This window comes from Cetorhinus maximus, unplaced genomic scaffold (genome assembly GCF_964194155.1).
Source record: "Cetorhinus maximus unplaced genomic scaffold, sCetMax3.hap1.1 HAP1_SCAFFOLD_3948, whole genome shotgun sequence".
NCBI classification, from domain to species: domain Eukaryota; kingdom Metazoa; phylum Chordata; class Chondrichthyes; order Lamniformes; family Cetorhinidae; genus Cetorhinus; species Cetorhinus maximus.
Window position 1 is genome coordinate 1 of NW_027599853.1, and position 21,068 is coordinate 21,068.

At 51.4% G+C, this 21,068-nt stretch overlaps 1 protein-coding gene across 1 annotated transcript; it reads right to left on the bottom strand.

Moving 5' to 3' along the window:
* Positions 1 to 16,780: 16,780 nt before the first annotated feature.
* prmt5 (protein arginine methyltransferase 5) lies at positions 16,781 to 20,919 on the bottom strand (the record flags this gene model as incomplete). The annotated part of the gene is made up of 3 exons (XM_078538120.1): positions 16,781 to 17,207; positions 18,373 to 18,437; positions 20,562 to 20,919. Coding segments are annotated over 3 exons (576 nt in total), but the record flags the coding sequence as incomplete, so codon positions are not given.
* Positions 20,920 to 21,068: the final 149 nt, after the last annotated feature.

A 21,068-nucleotide genomic window follows, 5' to 3' on the forward strand; every position in this document is an offset into this window, starting at 1 on the left:
GCAGCCCCTGTGTATATTACAGAGAATAGCAGCCCCAGTGTATATTATAGAGAATAGCAGCCCCTGTGTATATTATAGAGAATAGCAGTCCCTGTGTATATTATAGAGAATAGCAGTTCCTGTGTATATGATAGAGAATAGAAGACCCTGTGTATATTATAGAGAATAGCAGTCCCTGTGTATATTATAGAGAATAGCAGTTCCTGTGTATATGATAGAGAATAGAAGACCCTGTGTATATTATAGAGAATAGCAGCACCTGTGTATATTATAGAGAATAACAGTACCTGTGTGTATTATAGAGAATAGCAGTCCCTGTGTCTATTAGCGAGAATAGCAATTCCTATGTATATTATAGAGAGTAGCAGTCCCTGTGTATATTATGGAGAATAGCAGCCCCTGTGTATATTATAGAGAATAGCAGCCCCTGTGTATATTATAGAGAATAGTAGTCCCTGTGTATATTATAGAGAATAGCAGCCCCTGTGTATATTATAGAGAATAGCAGTCCCTGTGTATATTATAGAGAATAACAGTCCCTGTGTATATTATAGAGAATAGCAGTCCCTGTGTATACTGTAGAGAATAGCAGCCCCTGTGTATATGATAGAGAATAGCAGTCCCTGTGTATATTATAGAGAATAGCAGTCCCTGTGTATATTATAGAGAATAGCAGCCCCTGTGTATATTATAGAGAATAGCAGTCCCTGTGTATATTATAGAGAATAGCAGTCCCTGTGTATATTATAGAGAATAGCAGCCTCCGTGTATATTATAGAGAATAGCAGTCTCTGTGTATATTATAGAGAATAGCAGTCCCTCCGTATATTATAGAGAATAGCAGCCCCTGTGTATATTATAGAGAATAGCAGCGCCTGTGTATATTATAGAGAATAGCAGTCCCTGTGTATATTATAGAGAATAGCAGCCCCTGTGTATATTATAGAGAGTAGCAGTCTCTGTGTATATTATAGAGAATAGCAGCCCCTGTGTATATTATAGAGAATAGCAGTCCCTGTGTCTATTAGTGAGAATAGCAATTCCTGTGTATATTATAGAGAATAGCAGTCCCTGTGTATATTATAGAGAATAGCAGTCCCTGTGTATATTATAGAGAATAGCAGTACATGTGCATATTATAGAGAATAGCAGTCCCTGTGTATATTATAGAGAATAGCAGCTCCTGTGTATATTACAGAGAATAGCAGACCCTGTGTATATTATAGAGAATAGCAGCCCCTGTGTATATTATAGAGAATAGCAGCCCCTGTGTATATGATAGAGAATAGCAGTCCCTGTGTATATTATAGAGAATAGCAGCCCCTGTGTATATTATAGAGAATAGCAGTCCCTGTGTATATTATAGAGAATAGCAGTCCCTGTGTATATTATAGAGAATAGCAGTCCCTGTGTATATTATAGAGAATAGCAGCCCCTGTGTATATTATAGAGAATAGCAGTCCCTGTGTATATTATAGAGAATAGCAGCCCCTGTGTATATCATAGAGAATAGCAGTCCCTGTGTATATCATAGAGAATAGCAGTCCCTGTGTATATTATACAGAATAGCAGTCCCTGTGTATATTATAGAGAATAGCAGTCCCTGTGTATATTATAGAGAATAGCAGCCCCTGTGTATATCATAGAGAATAGCAGTCCCTGTGTATATTATAGAGAATAGCAGTCCCTGTGTATATTATAGAGAATAGCAGTCCCTGTGTATATTATAGAGAATAGCAGTCCCTGTGTATATTATAGAGAATAGCAGTCCCTGTGTATATTATAGAGAATAGCAGCCCCTGTGTATATTATAGAGAATAGCAGTCCCTGTAAATATTATAGAGAATAGCAGCCCCTGTGTATATTATAGAGAATAGCAGCCCCTGTGTATATTATAGAGAATAGCAGTCGCTGAATATATTATAGAGAATAGCAGTCCCTGTGTATATTATAGAGAATAGCAGTACATGTGTATATTATAGAGAATAGCAGTCCCTGTGTATATTATAGAGAATAGCAGTACATGTGTATATTATAGAGAATAGCAGCCCCTGTGTATATTATAGAGAATAGCAGTCCCTGTGTATATTATAGAGAATAGCAGTCCCTGTGTATATTATAGAGAATAGCAGTCCCTGTGTATATTATAGAGAATAGCAGTCCCTGTGTACATTATAGAGAATAGCAGTCCCTGTGTACATTATAGAGAATAGCAGTCCCTGTGTATATTAGCGAGAATAGCAGCCCCTGTGTATATTATAGAGAATAGCAGCCCCTGTGTATATGATAGAGAATAGCAGCCCCTGTGTATATTAGCGAGAATAGCATCCCCTGTGTATATTATAGAGAATAGCAGCCCCTGTGAATATGATAGAGAATAGCAGCCCCTGTGTATATTAGCGAGAATAGCATCCCCTGTGTATATTATAGAGAATAGCAGCCCCTGTGTATATGATAGAGAAGAGCAGTCCCTGTGTATATTATAGAGAATAGCAGTCCCTGTGTATATTACAGAGAATAGCAGCCCCTGTGTATATTATAGAGAATAGCAGTCCCTCTGTATATTATAGAGAATAGCAGTCCCTGTGTATATGATAGAGAATAGCAGTCCCTGTGTATATTACAGAGAATAGCAGCCCCTCTGTATATTATAGAGAATAGCAGTCCCTGTGTATATTATAGAGAATAGCAGCCCCTGTGTATATTATAGAGAATAGCAGCCCCTGTGTATATTATAGAGAATAGCAGCCCCTGTGTATATTATAGAGAATAGCAGTCCCTGTGTATATTACAGAGAATAGCAGCCCCTCTGTATATTATAGAGAATAGCAGTCCCTGTGTATATTATAGAGAATAGCAGTCCCTGTGTATATTATAGAGAATAACAGTGCCTGTGTATATTATAGAGAATAGCAGTCTCTGTGTATATTATAGAGAATAGCAGTCCCTGTGTAAATTATAGAGAATAGCAGCCGTGTGTATATTATAGAGAATAGCAGTCCCTGTGTGTATTAAAGAAAATTGCAGTCCCAGTGTATATTATAGAGAATAGCAGCCCCTGTGTATATTATAGAGAATAGCAGTCGCTGTGTATATTATAGAGAATAGCAGTTCCTGCGTATATTATAGAGAATAGCAGACCCTGTGTATATTATAGAGAATAGCAGCCCCTGTGTATATTACAGAGAATAGCAGCCCCTGTGTATATTATAGAGAATAGCAGCCCCTGTGTATATTATAGAGAATAGCAGCCCCTGTGTATATTATAGAGAATAGCAGTACATGTGTATATTATAGAGAATAGCAGCCCCTGTGTATATTATAGCGAATGGCAGCCCCTGTGTATACTATAGAGAGTAGCACCCCCTGTGTATATTATAGAGAATAGCAGTCCCTGTGTATATTATAGAGAATAGCAGTCCCTGTGTATATTATAGAGAATGGCAGTCCCTGTGTATATTAACGAGAATAGCAGTCCCTGTGTATATTATAGAGAATAGCAGCCCCTGTGTATATTATAGAGAATATCAGTCCCTGTGTATATTACAGAGAATAGCAGTCCCTGTGTATATTACAGAGAATAGCAGTCCCTGCGTATATTATAGAGAATAGCAGTCCCTGTGTATATTATAGAGAATAGCAGTCCATGTGTATATTATAGAGAATAGCAGTCCCTGTGTATATTATAGAGAATAGCAGTCCCTGTTTATATTATAGAGAATAGCAGTCTCTGTGTATATTATAGAGAATAGCAGTCCCAGTGTATATTATAGAGAATAGCAGACCCTGTGTATATTACAGAGAATAGCAGCCCCAGTGTATATTATAGAGAATAGCAGTCCCTGTGTATATTATAGAGAATAGCAGCCCCTGTGTATATTATAGAGAATAGCAGTCCCTGTGTATATTATAGAGAATAGCAGTTCCTGTGTATATGATAGAGAATAGAAGACCCTGTGTATATTATAGAGAATAGCAGCACCTGTGTATATTATAGAGAATAACAGTACCTGTGTGTATTATAGAGAATAGCAGTCCCTGTGTCTATTAGCGAGAATAGCAATTCCTGTGTATATTATAGAGAGTAGCAGTCCCTGTGTATATTATGGAGAATAGCAGCCCCTGTGTATATTATAGAGAATAGCAGCCCCTGTGTATATTATAGAGAATAGTAGTCCCTGTGTATATTATAGAGAATAGCAGCCCCTGTGTATATTATAGAGAATAGCAGTCCCTGTGTATATTATAGAGAATAACAGTCCCTGTGTATATTATAGAGAATAGCAGTCCCTGTGTATACTGTAGAGAATAGCAGCTCCTGTGTATATGATAGAGAATAGCAGTCCCTGTGTATATTATAGAGAATAGCAGTCCCTGTGTATATTATAGAGAATAGCAGCCCCTGTGTATATTATAGAGATTAGCAGTCCCTGTGTATATTATAGAGAATAGCAGTCCCCGTGTATATTATAGAGAATAGCAGCCTCTGTGTATATTATAGAGAATAGCAGTCTCTGTGTATATTATAGAGAATAGCAGTCCCTCCGTATATTATAGAGAATAGCAGCCCCTGTGTATATTATAGAGAATAGCAGCCCCTGTGTATATTATAGAGAATGGCAGTCCCTGTGTATATTATAGAGAATAGCAGCCCCTGTGTATATTATAGAGAGTAGCAGTCTCTGTGTATATTATAGAGAATAGCAGCCCCTGTGTATATTATAGAGAATAGCAGTCCCTGTGTCTATTAGTGAGAATAGCAATTCCTGTGTATATTATAGAGAATAGCAGTCCCTGTGTATATTATAGAGAATAGCAGTCCCTGTGTATATTATAGAGAATAGCAGTACATGTGCATATTATAGAGAATAGCAGTCCCTGTGTATATTATAGAGAATAGCAGCTCCTGTGTATATTACAGAGAATAGCAGACCCTGTGTATATTACAGAGAATAGCAGCCCCTGTGTATATTATAGAGAATAGCAGCCCCTGTGTATATGATAGAGAATAGCAGTCCCTGTGTATATTATAGAGAATAGCAGCCCCTGTGTATATTATAGAGAATAGCAGTCATTGTGTATATTATAGAGAATAGCAGTCCCTGTGTATATTATAGAGAATCGCAGTCCCTGTGTATATTATAGAGAATACCAGCCCCTGTGTATATTATAGAGAATAGCAGTACATGTGTATATTATAGAGAATAGCAGCCTCTCTATATATTATAGCGAATGGCAGCCCCTGTGTATACTATAGAGAGTAGCACCCCCTGTGTATATTATAGAGAATAGCAGTCCTTGTGTATATTAACGAGAATAGCAGTCCCTGTGTATATTATAGAGAATGGCAGTCCCTGTGTATATTATAGAGAATAGCAGTCCCTGTGTATATTATAGATAATAGCAGCCCCTGTGTATATTATAGAGAATAGCAGTCCCTGTGTATATTATAGAGAATAGCAGTCCCTGTGTATATTATAGAGAATAGCAGCCCCTGTGTATATTATAGAGAATAGCAGCCCCTGTGTATATCATAGAGAATAGAAGCCCCTGTGTATATTATAGAGAATAGCAGTCCCTGTGTATATTATAGAGAATAGCAGCCCCTGTGTATATTATAGAGAATAGCAGTCCCTGTGTATATTATAGAGAATAGCAGTCCCTGTGTATATTATAGAGAATAGCAGTCCCTGTGTATACTATAAAGAATAACAGCCCCTGTGTATATTATAGAGAATAACAGCCCCTGTGTATATTAGAGAGAATAGCAGCCCCTGTGAATATTATAGAGAATAGCAGTCCCTGTGTATATTATAGAGAATATCAGTCCCTGTGTATATTACAGAGAATAGCAGTCCCTGTGTATATTATAGTGAATAGCAGCCCCTGTGTATATTATAGAGAATAGCAGTCCCTGTGTATATTATAGAGAATAGCAGTCCCCGTGTATATTATAGAGAATAGCAGCCCCTGTGTATATTATAGAGAATAGCAGTCCCTGTGTATATTATAGAGAATAGCAGTCCCTGTGTATATTATAGAGAATAGCAGTCCCTGTGTATATCATAGAGAATAGCTGCCCCTGTGTATATTATAGAGAAAAGCAGCACCTGTGAATATTATAGAGAATAGCAGCCCCTGTGTATATGATAGAGAATAGCAGACCCTGTGTATATTATAGAGAATAGCAGCACCTGTGTATATTATAGAGAATAACAGTACCTGTGTGTATTATAGAGAATAGCAGTCCCTGTGTCTATTAGCGAGAATAGCAATTCCTGTGTATATTATAGAGAGTAGCAGTCCCTGTGTATATTATGGAGAATAGCAGCCCCTGTGTATATTATAGAGAATAGCAGCCCCTGTGTATATTATAGAGAATAGCAGTCCCTGTGTATATTATAGAGAATAACAGCCCCTGTGTATATTATAGAGAATAACAGCCCCTGTGTATATTATAGAGAATAGCAGCCCCTGTGTATATTATAGAGAATAGCAGCCCCTGTGTATATTATAGAGAATAGCAGTCCCTGTGTATATTATAGAGAATAGCAGTCCCTGTGTATAGTATAGAGAATAGCAGTCCCTGTGTATATTATAGAGAATTGCAGTCCCTGTGTATATTACAGAGAATAGCAGCCCCTGTGTATATTATAGAGAATAGCAGCCCCTGTGTATATTATAGAGAATAGCAGCCCCTGTGTATATTATAAAGAATAGCAGTCCCTGTGTACATTATAGAGAATAGCAGTCCCTGTGTATATTATAGAGAATAGCAGTCCCTGTGTATATTATAGAGAATAGCAGTCCCTGTGTACATTATAGAGAATAGCAGTCCCTGTGTATATTATAGAGAATAGCAGTCCCTGTGTATATTATAGAGAATAGCAGCCCCTGTGTACATTATAAAGAATAGCAGTCCCTGTGTACATTATAGAGAATAGCAGTCCCTGTGTATATTATAGAGAATAGCAGTCCCTGTGTATATTATAGAGAATAGCAGTCCCTGTGTATATTATAGAGAATAGCAGTCCCTGTGTATATTATAGAGAATAGCAGTCCCTGTGTATATTATAGAGAATAGCAGTCCCTGTGTATATTATAGAGAATTGCAGTCCCTGTGTATATTATAGAGAATAGCAGCCCCGGTGTATATTATAGAGAATTGCAGCCCATGTGTAGATTATAGAGTACACCAGTAGCCCGGGTGCAGTAGCCTGTGTTCTATGCGTGTGGCGGAGAGTTGACGTTTACCGTACCGTGTGTTCGGTGCGTGTGGCGGAGAGTTGACGTGTACCGTACCGTGTGTTCGGTGCGTGTGGTGGAGAGTTGACGTGTGCCGTACCGTGTGTTCGGTGCGTGTGGCGGAGAGCTGACGTGTACCTTACCGTGTGTTCGGTGTGTGTGGCGGAGAGTTGACGTGTACCGTACTGTGTGTTCGGCGCGTGTCGCGGAGAGTTGACGTGTACCGTACCGTGTGTTCGGTGCGTGTGGCGGAGAGCTGACGTGTACCGTACCGTGTGTTCGGTGCATGTCGCGGAGAGCTGACGTGTACCGTACCGTGTGTTCGGTGCGTGTGGCGGAGAGCTGACGTGTACCGTACCGTGTGTTCGGTGCGTGTGGCGGAGAGCTGACGTGTACCGTACCGTGTGTTCGGTGCGTGTGGCGGAGAGTTGACGTGTACCGTACCGTGTGTTCGGTGCGTGTCGCGGAGAGCTGACGTGTACCGTACCGTGTGTTCGGTGCGTGTGGCGGAGAGTTGACGTGTACCGTACCGTGTGTTCGGTGTGTGTGGCGGAGAGCTGACGTGTACCGTACCGTGTGTTCGGTGCGTGTGGCGGAGTGTTGACGTGTACCGTACCGTGTGTTCGGTGCGTGTCGCGGAGAGCTGACGTGTACCGTACCGTGTGTTCGGTGCGTGTGGCGGAGAGCTGACGTGTACCGTACTGTGTGTTCGGTGCGTGTGGCGGAGAGTTGACGTGTGCCGTACCGTGTGTTCGGTGCGTGTGGTGGAGAGCTGACGTGTACCGTACCGTGCGTTCGGTGCGTGTCGCGGACAGCTGACGTGTACCGTACCGTGTTCTGCGCCGAGGGGGTGTCTCCGTGGAGCTGACCGTTGGCCGTCGCGCTCTCCCGGGAGGCCGACGGCGGTGGCTGGGGCACGGCGCCGGTGTCCAGGGGGGCCTTGGTGTCCTCGGGGGAGGCGGGGGTCCGGTGCGGGGAGGGGCTGCCCCCTCCGGCCAGCCTGCGCACCTCGGTCTGGAGCCCCCGCAGGATGGCCTGGTTGGCCCGGGCCACGGCCAGCGCCTCCTCGGCCGCCGCGGCCACCGTCTGCAGCCGCTGGTAGATGAGGTGGAGCAGCTGGTCCGTGCCGCTGACCGCCAGCCCCTCGCCGCCCACCGCCACGCTGGCGGCCGGGCTCCCGCTGCCCGCGGCGGGGGGCGTGAAGAGGATGGTGGCGCTGAAGGACATGGGGGCTCCGTGGGGAAGGGGGGGGGTAGCGTCTCGGCGGCTGCTGCGGCGGCGTTGGAGGTCACCGAGGGGGAGGCATGGGGCAGCCGCTCTCTTCCTCGGTCAGCCGCCGGCCCGCCCAGGCCTCCCGCACCATCCGGCTCTCCGGGGGTGGGGGCTTTCCCCCTGCTCCCTCGCTCGCTCGCTCGCTCGCTCTCCAAGCTGCCCTCTGGGACCCCGTCTGCACCCTCGTCTCGGGCTCCGCCCTCCTCCTCACTTCCTCACCGCTCGGTAGACCTGCAACAGACCATGGGGAAACCAGTTACCGGCCGGGCAGAGGGATCTGGGCGTCCTAGTGCACGAATCACAGAAGGTTAGTATGAAGCGTGTTATCTAAATGGTGAGAGATTGCAGAGCTCTGAGGTGCAGAGGGATCTGGGTGTCCTAGTGCATGAATCACAGAAGGTTAGTTTGCAGGTACAGTGAGTCATTAGGAAGCTAATAGAAAGTTATCATTTATTGTGAGGAGGAATTGAATATAAAAGTTAGGGAGGTTATGCTTCAGTTGTACAGGGCACTGGTGAGACCACATCTGGAGTGTTGTGTACAGTATTGGCCTCCTTATTTAACGAAGGATGTAAATGCGTTGGAAGCAGTTCAGAGAAGGTTTACCAGACTAACACCAGGAATGCGCTGCCTGTTTTATGAGGGAAGGTTGGACAGGTTAGGCTTGTATCCGCTGGAGTTTAGAAGAGTGAGAGGCGACTCGATTGAAACCTTTAAGATCCTGAGGGGGTCTCGGACAGGGTGGGATGTGGAGAGGATGTTTCCTCTTTGGGAGAATCTAGAACGAGGAGGGGGGTCACTGTTTAAAAATAAGGGGTCACCCATTTAGGACAGAGATGAGGAGAAACGTTTCTCTCTCCGAGGGTGGTGAGTCTTTGGAACTCTCTCCCTCAACAGGCAGTGGGAAGCGGAGCCTTTCAATATTATTAAGGGAGAGCGAGATAGATTCTTGATTCACAAGGGGGTGAAAGGTTACCAGGGGTGGGTGGGCAGGGAATGTGGGGTAGAGGTTACAATCAGATCAGCCGCCATCTTATTGGATGGGGGTAGCAGGGCTCGAGGGGCTGAATGGTCTCCTCCTGCTCCAAATTCGGAACTGTGCACGGTGCTCCGAGTGTGGTCTAACCGAGGGGGATACGGAGACAGGAACTGTGCACGGTGCTCCGAGTGTGGTCTAACCGAGGGGGATACGGAGACAGGAACTGTGCATGGTGCTCCGAGTGTGGTCTAACCGAAGGGGATACGGAGACCGGAACTGTGCACGGTGCTCCGAGTGTGGTCTAACCGAAGGGGATACGGAGACCGGAACTGTGCACGGTGCTCCGAGTGTGGTCTAACCGAGGGGGATACGGAGACCGGAACTGTGCACGGTGCTCCGAGTGTGGTCTAACCGAGGGATACGGAGACCGGAACTGTGCACGGTGCTTTGAGTGTGGTCTAACCGAGGTGGATACGGAGACCGGAACTGTGCACGGTGCTCCGAGTGTGGTCTAACCGAGGGGATACGGAGACCGGAACTGTGCACGGTGCTCCGAGTGTGGTCTAACCGAGGGGGATACGGAGACCGGAACTGTGCACGGTGCTCCGAGTGTGGTCTAATCGAGGGGATACGGAGACCGGAACTGTGCACGGTGCTCCGAATGTGGGTCTAACCGAGGGATACGGAGACCGGAACTGTGCACGATGCTCCGAGTGTGGTCTAACCGAGGGGGATACGGAGACCGGAACTGTGCACGGTGCTCCGAGTGTGGTCTAACCGAGGGGGATACGGAGACCGGAACTGTGCACGGTGCTCCGAGTGTGGTCTAACCGAGGGATACGGAGACCGGAACTGTGCACGGTGCTTTGAGTGTGGTCTAACCGAGGTGGATACGGAGACCGGAACTGTGCACGGTGCTCCGAGTGTGGTCTAACCGAGAGATACGGAGACCGGAACTGTGCACGGTGCTCCGAGTGTGGTCTAACTGAGGGGATACGGAGACCGGAACTGTGCACGGTGCTCCGAGTGTGGTCTAACCGAGGGGGATACGGAGACCGGAACTGTGCACGGTGCTCCGAGTGTGGTCTAACCGAGGGGGATACGGAGACCGGAACTGTGCACGGTGCTCCGAGTGTGGTCTAACCGAGGGGGATACGGAGACCGGAACTGTGCACGGTGCTCCGAGTGTGGTCTAACCGAGTGACCCCACCCCATGTCTCCCTTGGCCCCTCCCCTTTTAGCACTCTCCTCTCTCCTGGCCCCTCCACACCTCTCCCTTGGCCCCTCCCCAGATGTCCCTTGGCCCCTCCCCCATCTCTCTTGGCCCTACCCCACATCTCTCTTGGCCCCTCCCCATCTCTCTTGGCCCCTCCCCACATCTCTCTAGGCCCCTCCCCACATCTCTCTAGGCCCCTCCCCACATCTCTCTAGGCCCCTCCCCACATCTCTCTAGGCCCCTCCCCACATCTCTCTAGGCCCCTCCTCAGATCTCCCTTGGCCCCTCCCCACATCTCTCTTGGCTCCTCCCCACATCTCTCTTGGCTCCGCCCCACATCTCAATTGGCCCTGCCCCACATCTCCATTGGCCCTGCCCCACATCTCCATTGGCCCTGCCCCACATCTCCATTGGCTCCGCCCCACATCTCAATTGGCCCTGCCCCACATCTCCATTGGCCCTGCCCCACATCTCCCATTGACCCACCTCACATCTCAATTGGCGCCGCCCCACATCTCCCATGGCCCCGCCCCACATCTCCCATGGCCCCGCCCCACATCTCCCATGGCCCCACCTCACATCTCCCATGGCCCCACCCCACATCTCCCATGGCATCTCCCTTGGCCCCTCCCCAGCACTCCCTTGGCCACTCCCCACATCTCTCTTGGCCCCACCCCACACCTCCCTTGGCCTCTCCCCAACTCTTCATAGACCAATCCGCACCTCTCCCTAGGTCCCACCCCACCTCTCCCTTGGCCCCTCCTCACATCTCCCTTGGCCCCTCCCCACAACTACCTTGGCCCCGCCCCACAAAACCCTTGGCCCCTCCCCACAACTCCCTTGGCCCCTCCCCACAACTCCCTTGGCCCCGCCCCACAACTCCCTTGGCCCCTCCCCACAACACCCTTGGCCCCTCCCCACAACTCCCTTGGCCCCGCCCCACACCTCCCTTGGCCCCGCCCCACACCTCCATTGGCCCCGCCCCACACCTCCATTGGCCCCGCCCCACACCTCCATTGGCCCCGCCCCACACCTCCATTGGCCCCGCCCACCTCTCCCTTGGCGACGCCCACCTCTCCCTTGGCCCCACCCCACAACTCCCTTGACCCCTCCCCACCTCCCCCTTGGCCCCGCCCAACCACCCTTGGCCCCGCCCCACCTCTCCCTTGGCTCCTCCTCACATCGCCCGTGGCCCCACCCCACGCCTCCCTTCATCCCCATTGGCCAATCCCCGCATCTCCCGTGGCCACGGCCCCGCATCCCAATTGGCCCCGCCCCCTTTCTGCCTCATCCCCTCTCGCTCCCTTCGCCGTGCCCCGCATTCCCCTTTGGCCCCGCCCCCTTTGGCTCCAAGCCCCCCCTCTCTCTCTCTCTCTCTCCCCCCTTTGGCCCCGCCTCACGTCTCAATCGGCCCCGCCCCATTTCACTTGGCCGCCTTCACCCCCAATGGGCCCATTGCTCCTCTCCTGTGTCCGAGGCTCCGCCCCTCTCTCAGTCCACCGTTCCGCTTTAGCCCCGCCCCCTAACGGTTGGCCCCACCCCACTGTTCCACGCTAAAACGTCCCTGCTGTCCCCGCCCCCTCCGCCACCCGCCAGATTCCCGGATGTGGGGGAGGGAGGGATGGTGGGAGGAGCCTACGAATGCCCCGCCCGCGCAGGCGCCGCCTCCCCGAAGCTTCTGGAAGCTGCGGCCTTTGGCCTGGTACACAGCAGCGCCTCACACGTACACACCCGCCGGGATATACAAACTTTCCAACTTTCTCAGGGGTGGCGGGGAGGGGGCGAAAGTTGTGGTTGGGTGAGGAGGTGTTAATTATTTCGACATATACATTTATATCCCCCCCCCTTCGTCGTTACCACGCAAAATATCCCCTCGCCGACCACCCCCCCGTCAAACCTCGCTTTCCGTGTACCCACCAGCTCCGGCTCCGTGTGCACGACGGCTCAGCGCCTGTGTACACACGCCCCCATCGCCGCCGGCCATTGGCTGCCCGGCCCGTCCGTCAAAGGGACGTCCCCTGCTGATTGGTCAGCCGTGCTGTCCGTCAAAGGCGCGCCCGCCGCGGATTGGCCGGACCGCCTGCCCGTCACCCGCCCTCGCCGGTGCACAGCCATCGCGGCGCCCCCATTGGCTGCCGCTGCCGCTCCTCCCCGTCCACTGTCAATCAAACAGCCCCCCTCGTGGTACACGACCGCGCACGAGGAGGGGGGGGGGTTGGGGAGATGACGCAACTCCGCCCACCGCCCGCCCATTGGTAGAGGCGGACGTCACTCAAAGTGGGCGGTCTGTGGCCATCGAGCGATGGTGAGCGAAAGCCCGAACCCGATAGTCCATTGGGCCGCGGTGCTGTCCATCGGGAGCCTGCCGGCCAATGGAAATAAAGATAACCAGCACCCCCCCCCCCCCCGGCTCCCGGAGCCCATTGTTCGGGAGGAGTGCCGATCAGGGCCCTCGGCCAATCGAAAACAGCCGACAGGATCCATTCTCCCGCCTACCGGACCGCTATTGGCCAAGAGAAACGTCCATCATGTCCCCGTATGTGGCGACGTCCCACCCATGGACCCTTCCCTGATTGGGTAAAGAGGCTGTCAGTCAGGCGGAAGAGGGCCATCATTGGCTCTTCACTACAATCAGAGGAATGAATGGTTACAGATGAGGAAGTCCTCCCTCCCTCCCCCAGCCCCTACAACCCTCCCTATCTCTGTAACCTCCTCCAGCCCCCTACACCCCTCCCTATCTCTGTAACCTCCTCCAGCCCCCTACACCCCTCCCTATCTCTGTAACCTCCTCCAGCCCCCTACACCCCTCCCTATCTCTGTAACCTCCTCCAGCCCCTACACCCCTCCCTATCTCTGTAACCCCCTCCAGCCCCTACACCCCTCCCTATCTCTGTAACCTCCTCCAGCCCCTACACCCCTCCCTATCTCTGTAACCTCCTCCAGCCCCTACACCCCTCCCTATCTCTGTAACCTCCTCCAGCCCCTACACCCCTCCCTATCTCTGTAACCTCCTCCAGCCCCTACACCCCTCCCTATCTCTGTAACCTCCTCCAGCCCCTACACCCCTCCCTATCTCAGTAACCTCCTCCAGCCCCCTACACCCCTCCCTATCTCTGTAACCTCCTCCAGCCCCTACACCCCTCCCTATCTCTGTAACCTCCTCCAGCCCCTACACCCCTCCCTATCTCTGTAACCTCCTCCAGCCCCCTACACCCCTCCCTATCTCTGTAACCTCCTCCAACCCAATACACCCCTCCCTATCTCTGTAACCTCCTCCAACCCCCTACACCCCTCCCTATCTCTGTAACCTCCTCCAGTCCCCTACACCCCTCCCTATCTCTGTAACCTCTTCCAGCCCCTACACCCCTCCCTATCTCTGTAACCTCCTCCAACCCAATACACCCCTCCCTATCTCTGTAACCTCCTCCAGCCCCTACACCCCTCCCTATCTGTAACCTCCTCCAGCCCCTACACCCCTCCCTATCTCTGTAACCCCCTCCAGCCCCTACACCCCTCCCTATCTCTGTAACCTCCTCCAGCCCCTACAACCCTCCCTATCTCTGTAACCTCCTCCAGTCCCCTACACCCCTCCCTATCTCTGTAACCTCTTCCAGCCCCTACACCCCTCCCTATCTCTGTAACCTCCTCCAACCCAATACACCCCTCCCTATCTCTGTAACCTCCTCCAGCCCCTACACCCCCTCCCTATCTCTGTAACCTCCTCCAGCCCCCTACACCCCTCCCTATCTCTGTAACCTCCTCCAGCCCCTACACCCCTCCCTATCTCTGTAACCTCCTCCAGCCCCTACACCCCTCCCTATCTCTGTAACCTCCTCCAGCCCCTACACCCCTCCCTATCTCTGTAACCTACTCCAGCCCCTACACCCCTCCCTATCTCTGTAACCTCCTCCAGCCACTACACCCCTCCCTATCTCTGTAACCCCCTCCAGCCCCTACACCCCTCCCTATCTCTGTAACCTCCTCCAGCCCCTACACCCCTCCCTATCTCTGTAACCTCCTCCAGCCCCCTACACCCCTCCCTAACTCTGTTAACCCCCTCCAGCCCGTCTCTCTCTCTCTCTCTGCTCCTTTAAGACGTTCCTTAAAACCCGTTGCTTTGACCAAGCTTCTGTCGCTGGTCTCTCCTCACGTGGCCCGGTGTCGAAATGATGTCTCGCTTTCCGTTGCAGAGGGACGTTGTGGGCACTTATGTTTTGCACGGTTAGAGGTCTGGTTCCACGTTGTGTCCGCAGATTCACTCTCGCTCCTCTCCGTTTGGCCTGTTGCATTCGTCGCTCCCAATGCCGCCTCCTCTACATCGGAGAGACCAAACGCAGACCGGGTGACCCGCTTTGCGGAACAACCTTCGGTCTGTCCGCAAGCATGACCGAGACCTCCCTGTCGTTTGCCATTTCAACACCCCCCACCCTGCTCTCATGCCCACATGTCCGTCCTTGGCCTGGCTGCATTGTTCCAGTGAAGCTCAACGCAAACTGGAGGAACAGCACCTCATCTTCCGACTAGGCACTTTACAGCCTTCCGGACTTAGCACTGAGTTCAATGGCTTCAGACCGTATTTTGCATTTCCCCGCCATCCTTGCCTGTCTCGTTCCATGTTCTGCTTTCAGACCTTTATTCCGCTATTGACACCTCCTCTGTGGCAACATCTTGTGTCATTGAACCTCTCCCGCCCTCTGACCTGCCCCCAGCTTTCCCTTTCCGCTCCACCTGTCCCCTCCCCGCTTCTTCAAGAGCGGACGACCCCATCACATCCTTACTCTTCTCCGGTTCTGAGGAGTCATATTGGACCCAACGCAGAGGAAACAGCAGCAGCCCATGAAGCCTTGTTTCTTTCTGGTTGGCAGGATGCAACAAGCGACAGGGATCAGTGCTGGGTCCTCAACCTTTTACAATTCGTGCAAATATGCAAGTTTACGCAAATACTTGTTAGCAGCCCCGTGTCCAAATGCAGCAAGACCTGGACAATATCCAGTCTCGGGGCTGACTGGTGGCCAGTAACATTCGCGCCCACACACAAGTGTCAGGCAATGACCATCTCCAACTAGAGAGAATCCAACCATCGCCCCCTTGACGTTAAATGGCATTCCCATTGCTGAATCCCCCACTATCAACATCCTGGGGGTTACCATTGACCAGAAACTGAACTGGACCCAGCCATATAAATACTGTGGCTACAAGAGCAGGTCAGAGGCTGGGAATCCTGCGGAGAGTAACTCACCTCCTGACACCCCCCAAAGCCTGTCCACCATCTACAAGGCACAAGTCAGGAGTGTGATGGGGACACTCCACACTATGCCTGGATGAGTGCAGCTCCCACAACACTCGAGAAGCTCGACACCGTCCAGGACAAAGCAGCCCCCGCTCGATCGGCGCCCCATCCACAAACATTCACTCCCTCCCCCACCGACGCACAGTAGCAGCAGTGTGTGTACCATCTACAAGATGCACTGCAGCAACCCGCCAAGGTTCCTTCGACAGCACCTTCCAAACCCACGACCGCTACCATCGAGAAGGACAAGGGCAGCAGACACATGGGGAACACCCACCACCTGGAAGTTCCCCCTCCGAGCCCCTCACCGTCCTGACTTGGAAATATATCGGCCGTTCCTTCACTGTCGCTGGGTCCAAATCCTGGAACTCCCTCCCTACCAGCGCCGTGGGTGTACCTACACCACAGGGGACAAAATCCAGGAACTCCCTAACAGCGCCGTGGGTGTATCTACACCACAGGGGACAAAATCCTGGAACTCCCTCCCTAACAGCGCTGTGGGTGTACCTACACCACACAGGGGACAAAATCCTGGAACTCCCTCCCTAACAGCGCCGTGGGTGTACCTACACCACAGGGGACAAAATCCTGGAACTCCCTCCCTAACAGCGCCGTGGGTGTACCTACACCACACAGGGGACTGCAGCGGTTCAAGAAGGCAGCTCAGCCCCCACCACCTTCTCAAGGGGGCGATTAGGGACGGGCAATAAATGCTGGGCCCGGCCCAGCGAAACCCACATCCCCGTGACAGAACGGTCAAAAAACGTGACACAGGAAGCAATGGGCAATCTATTTTAATGCGAGTTCAAACAGAAGACGACACAAACACACACACACACATACGCAGTTCCTCACTGACGTGTACCTCCTGTAAACCACTCTTAAAAATTTCAGCAGCAACAATCCTGGGCCCCAGGGGTCGAAGGTCAAAGGCCTTTCGAAACTTGACCCCAGCGCCAACACACACACACACCGGCGCGGGCGCTCAGACACACACACGCGGGCGTAGGGCTGACGAAGACAGACAGACGTCGAGGAGGCTTGGCTGGGCCTCAGAGGCCGATGGTGTAGGACCTGCCGGTGGGGTTGTGGATGGCGGAACATTCCGGAGTCGTCACGGCCCACTCGTACCAGACTTTCTTGGCGTTGGCGCACCTCCAGAAACGGGCGCAGACGGTCTCTCCCGCCTTCACGCAGATGGGTTGCTGGGGTCGGACCACAGAGAGAAACAAGGCATTAGAGACCGTCGTCATTGGGACAGTGTAGAGGGAGCTTTACTCTGTATCTAACCCCGTGCTGTACCTGTCCTGGGAGTGTTTGATGGGGATGGTGTAGAGGGAGCTTTACTCTGTATCTAACCCCGTGCTGTACCTGTCCTGGGAGTGTTTGATGGAGACAGTGTAGAGGGAGCTTTACTCTGTATCTAACCCCGTGCTGTACCTGTCCTGGGAGTGTTTGATGGGGACGGTGTAGAGGGAGCTTTACTCTGTATCTAACCCCGTGCTGTACCTGTCCTGGGAGTGTTTGATGGGGACAGTGTAGAGGGAGCTTTACTCTGTATCTAACCCCGTGCTGTACCTGTCCTGGGAGTGTTTGATGGGGACGGTGTAGAGGGAGCTTTACTCTGTATCTAACCCCGTGCTGTACCTGTCCTGGGAGTGTTTGATGGGGACAGTGTAGAGGGAGCTTTACTCTGTATCTAACCCCGTGCTGTACCTGTCCTGGGAGTGTTTGATGAGGACAGTGTAGAGGGAGCTTTACTCTGTATCTAACCCCGTGCTGTACCTGTCCTGGGAGTGTTTGATGGAGACAGTGTAGAGGGAGCTTTACTCTGTATCTAACCACATGCTGTACCTGTCCTGGGAGTGTTTGATGGGGACAGTGTAGAGGGAGCTTTACTCTGTATCTAACCCCGTGCTGTACCTGTCCTGGGAGTGTTTGATGGGGACAGTGTAGAGGGGGATTTACTCTGTATCTAACCCCGTGCTGTACCTGTCCTGGGAGTGTTTGATGGGGACGGTGTAGAGGGAGCTTTACTCTGTATCTAACCCCGTGCTGTACCTGTCCTGGGAGTGTTTGATGGGGACGGTGTAGAGGGAGCTTTACTCTGTATCTAACCCCGTGCTGTACCTGTCCTGGGAGCGTTTGATGCGGACAGTGTAGAGGGAGCTTTACTCTGTATCTAACCCCGTGCTGTACCTGTCCTGGGAGTGTTTGATGGGGACGGTGTAGAGGGAGCTTTACTCTGTATCTAACCCCTTGCTGTACCTGTCCTGGGAGTGTTTCAGATGATTGATAACTAGGAAATGTGTGGTTTGAAAAACGATACAATCGAATGGGAGGAGGAGTAGCCAATGAGAGTGAACTCACCTTGAGGGGGAACAGGATGGGGAACCACGAATACATCCCCGGGGAGTGATTGTCTGGCCGGATACCTGCACACAAACATCAACAAGATGTCAGAGATCATGGTCCCGACTTCCAAAAAGAGAGATTTAAGTTGGTATGGTGTATAGTGGGAGTGAACAGGAAGGGGTTTGGGTCCATTGGGATTGTGTACAGTGGGAGTGAACGGGAAGGGGTTTGGGTCCATTGGGACTGTGTACGGTGGGAGTGAACGGGAAGGGGTTCGGGTCCATTGGGATTGTGTACGGTGGGAGTGAAGGGGAAGGGGTTTGGGTCCATTGGGATTGTGTACAGTGGGAGTGAACGGGAAGGGGTTTGGGTCCATTGGGATTGTGTACAGTGGGAGTGAAGGGGAAGGGGTTTGGGATTGGGATTGTGTACAGTGGGAGTGAACGGGAAGGGGTTTGGGTCCATTGGGAATGTGTACGGTGAGAGTGAAGGGGAAGGGGTTTGGGTCCATTGGGATTGTGTACAGTGGGAGTGAACGGGAAGGGGTTTGGGTCCATTGGGATTGTGTACAGTGGGAGTGAACGGGAAGGGGTTTGGGTCCATTGGGATTGTGTACGGTGAAAGTGAAGGGGAAGGGGTTTGGGTCCATTGGGATTGTGTACAGTGGGAGTGAAGGGGAAGGGGTTTGGGATTGTGTACGGTGAGAGTGAAGGGGAAGGGGTTTGGGTCCATTGGGATTGTGTACGGTGGGAGTGAAGGGGAAGGGGTTTGGGTCCATTGGGATTGTGTACGGTGGGAGTGAACGGGAAGGGGTTTGGGTCCATTGGGATTGTGTACGGTGGGAGTGAACGGGAAGGGGTTTGGGTCCATTGGGATTGTGTACGGTGGGAGTGAAGGGGAAGGGGTTTGGGTCCATTGTGATTGTGTACGGGGGGAGTGAACGGGAAGGGGTTTGGGTCCATTGGGATTGTGTACGGTGGGAGTGAACGGGAAGGGGTTTGGGTCCATTGGGATTGTGTACGGTGGGAGTGAAGGGGAAGGGGTTTGGGTCCATTGGGATTGTGTACGGTGGGAGTGAACGGGAAGGGGTTTGGGTCCATTGGGATTGTGTACGGTGGGAGTGAACGGGAAGGGGTTTGGGTCCATTGGGATTGTGTACGGTGGGAGTGAACGGGAAGGGGTTTGGGTCCATTGGGATTGTGTACGGTGGGAGTGAAGGGGAAGGGGTTTGGGTCCATTGTGATTGTGTACGGGGGGAGTGAACGGGAAGGGGTTTGGGTCCATTGGGATTGTGTACGGTGGGAGTGAACGGGAAGGGGTTTGGGTCCATTGGGATTGTGTACGGTGGGAGTGAAGGGGAAGGGGTTTGGGTCCATTGGGATTGTGTACAGTGGGAGTGAAGGGGAAGGGGTTTGGGTCCATTGGGATTGTGTACGGTGGGAGTGAAGGGGAAGGGGTTTGGGTCCATTGGGATTGTGTACAGTGGGAGTGAACGGGAAGGGGTTTGGGTTTAACGATACCTGGACTCCAAGGGTTAAGTTACGCGAAGACTTTACATAACCTAGCGTTATATTCCCTGGAATTTAGAAGGCTAAGGTTTGATTGGATTGAAATTTTCAAGACAATTAAGGGGAAGAGATAGGGTGGCTCGAGAGAGAAGCTATTTCTACAGGCCGGGGAGTCTCGGACTCGAGGGCCGAGTCTAAAAAATGAGATCCAGGCATTTCGGGAGTGAAATGAGGAAACGCTTCTGCACCCAGACACTGCCAGTGGTCCGCAACTCTCTCTCTTGGAGGGCTGGATCAGTTACGTTGAACTCTTGAGGGACCGGGGAGCTCTTTGTTCGAAAGTATTAAGGGGACGTGGGTTGATGAAAGATGGACCGCGGATCAGCCAGAGACACGTTGGACGGGGTGGGGAACCAGTTGAAGGGGCCCCGATAAGACAACTCTTTTTATTTGAGTAGCCCAGCTGGGGAAGGGGAAGCAAAGAGTTAGACCCAACATCAGCTCTAACTGGCCTGAGTGAGGAAAGACATCTCCGGTTAATAATACTACGACTGTTGCATTCATCGAAGCACGATCGGCAGCTCGGCTGTCTGCAAAGCGAGATTCAATCGAGGTTTCCCTCCGGAGTCAAGAGCAGAAAACAGGGTGGCCCGAAATCGCTGGGCCGACGGCCGGCCGGAACATTCCAGAACTTACTCAGGGTCACGTTCTTGTACAGGATGGTCTCAAAGTAGCCGGCGAAGCCGTGGAGGACCGTGTTGAGGTTGACCTTGAAGTCCAGCGTCTTGTAGCGGTTGTTGTCGGACGTGCCTGGAAAGGGGCAGAAGGACCGGGAAGCGTCACACGACGGGTTGGAGTGGCTGGGGACGGGTTGGAGTGGCTGGGGACGGGTTGGAGTGGCTGGGGACGGGGAGGCCCTCACGCGCACGTGGCCGGTTGGCCTTCGGTTGGGTTTCGGTCTCCCCGCAGGAGCAGGGGGATGTCTTACTGCAGCTGGACAGGGGCCTCGGTGAGACCACAGCTGGAGTATGGTGGGCAGTTTTGCTCTCCTTACCTAAGAAAGGATATACTTGCCATAGAGGGAGGGCAGCGAAGGTTCACCAGGCTGATTCCTGGGATGGCGGGATTGTCGTATGAGGAGAGATTGGGCCGACTGGGCCCTGTATTCACTGGAGTTTAGAAGAATGAGAGGGGATCTCACTG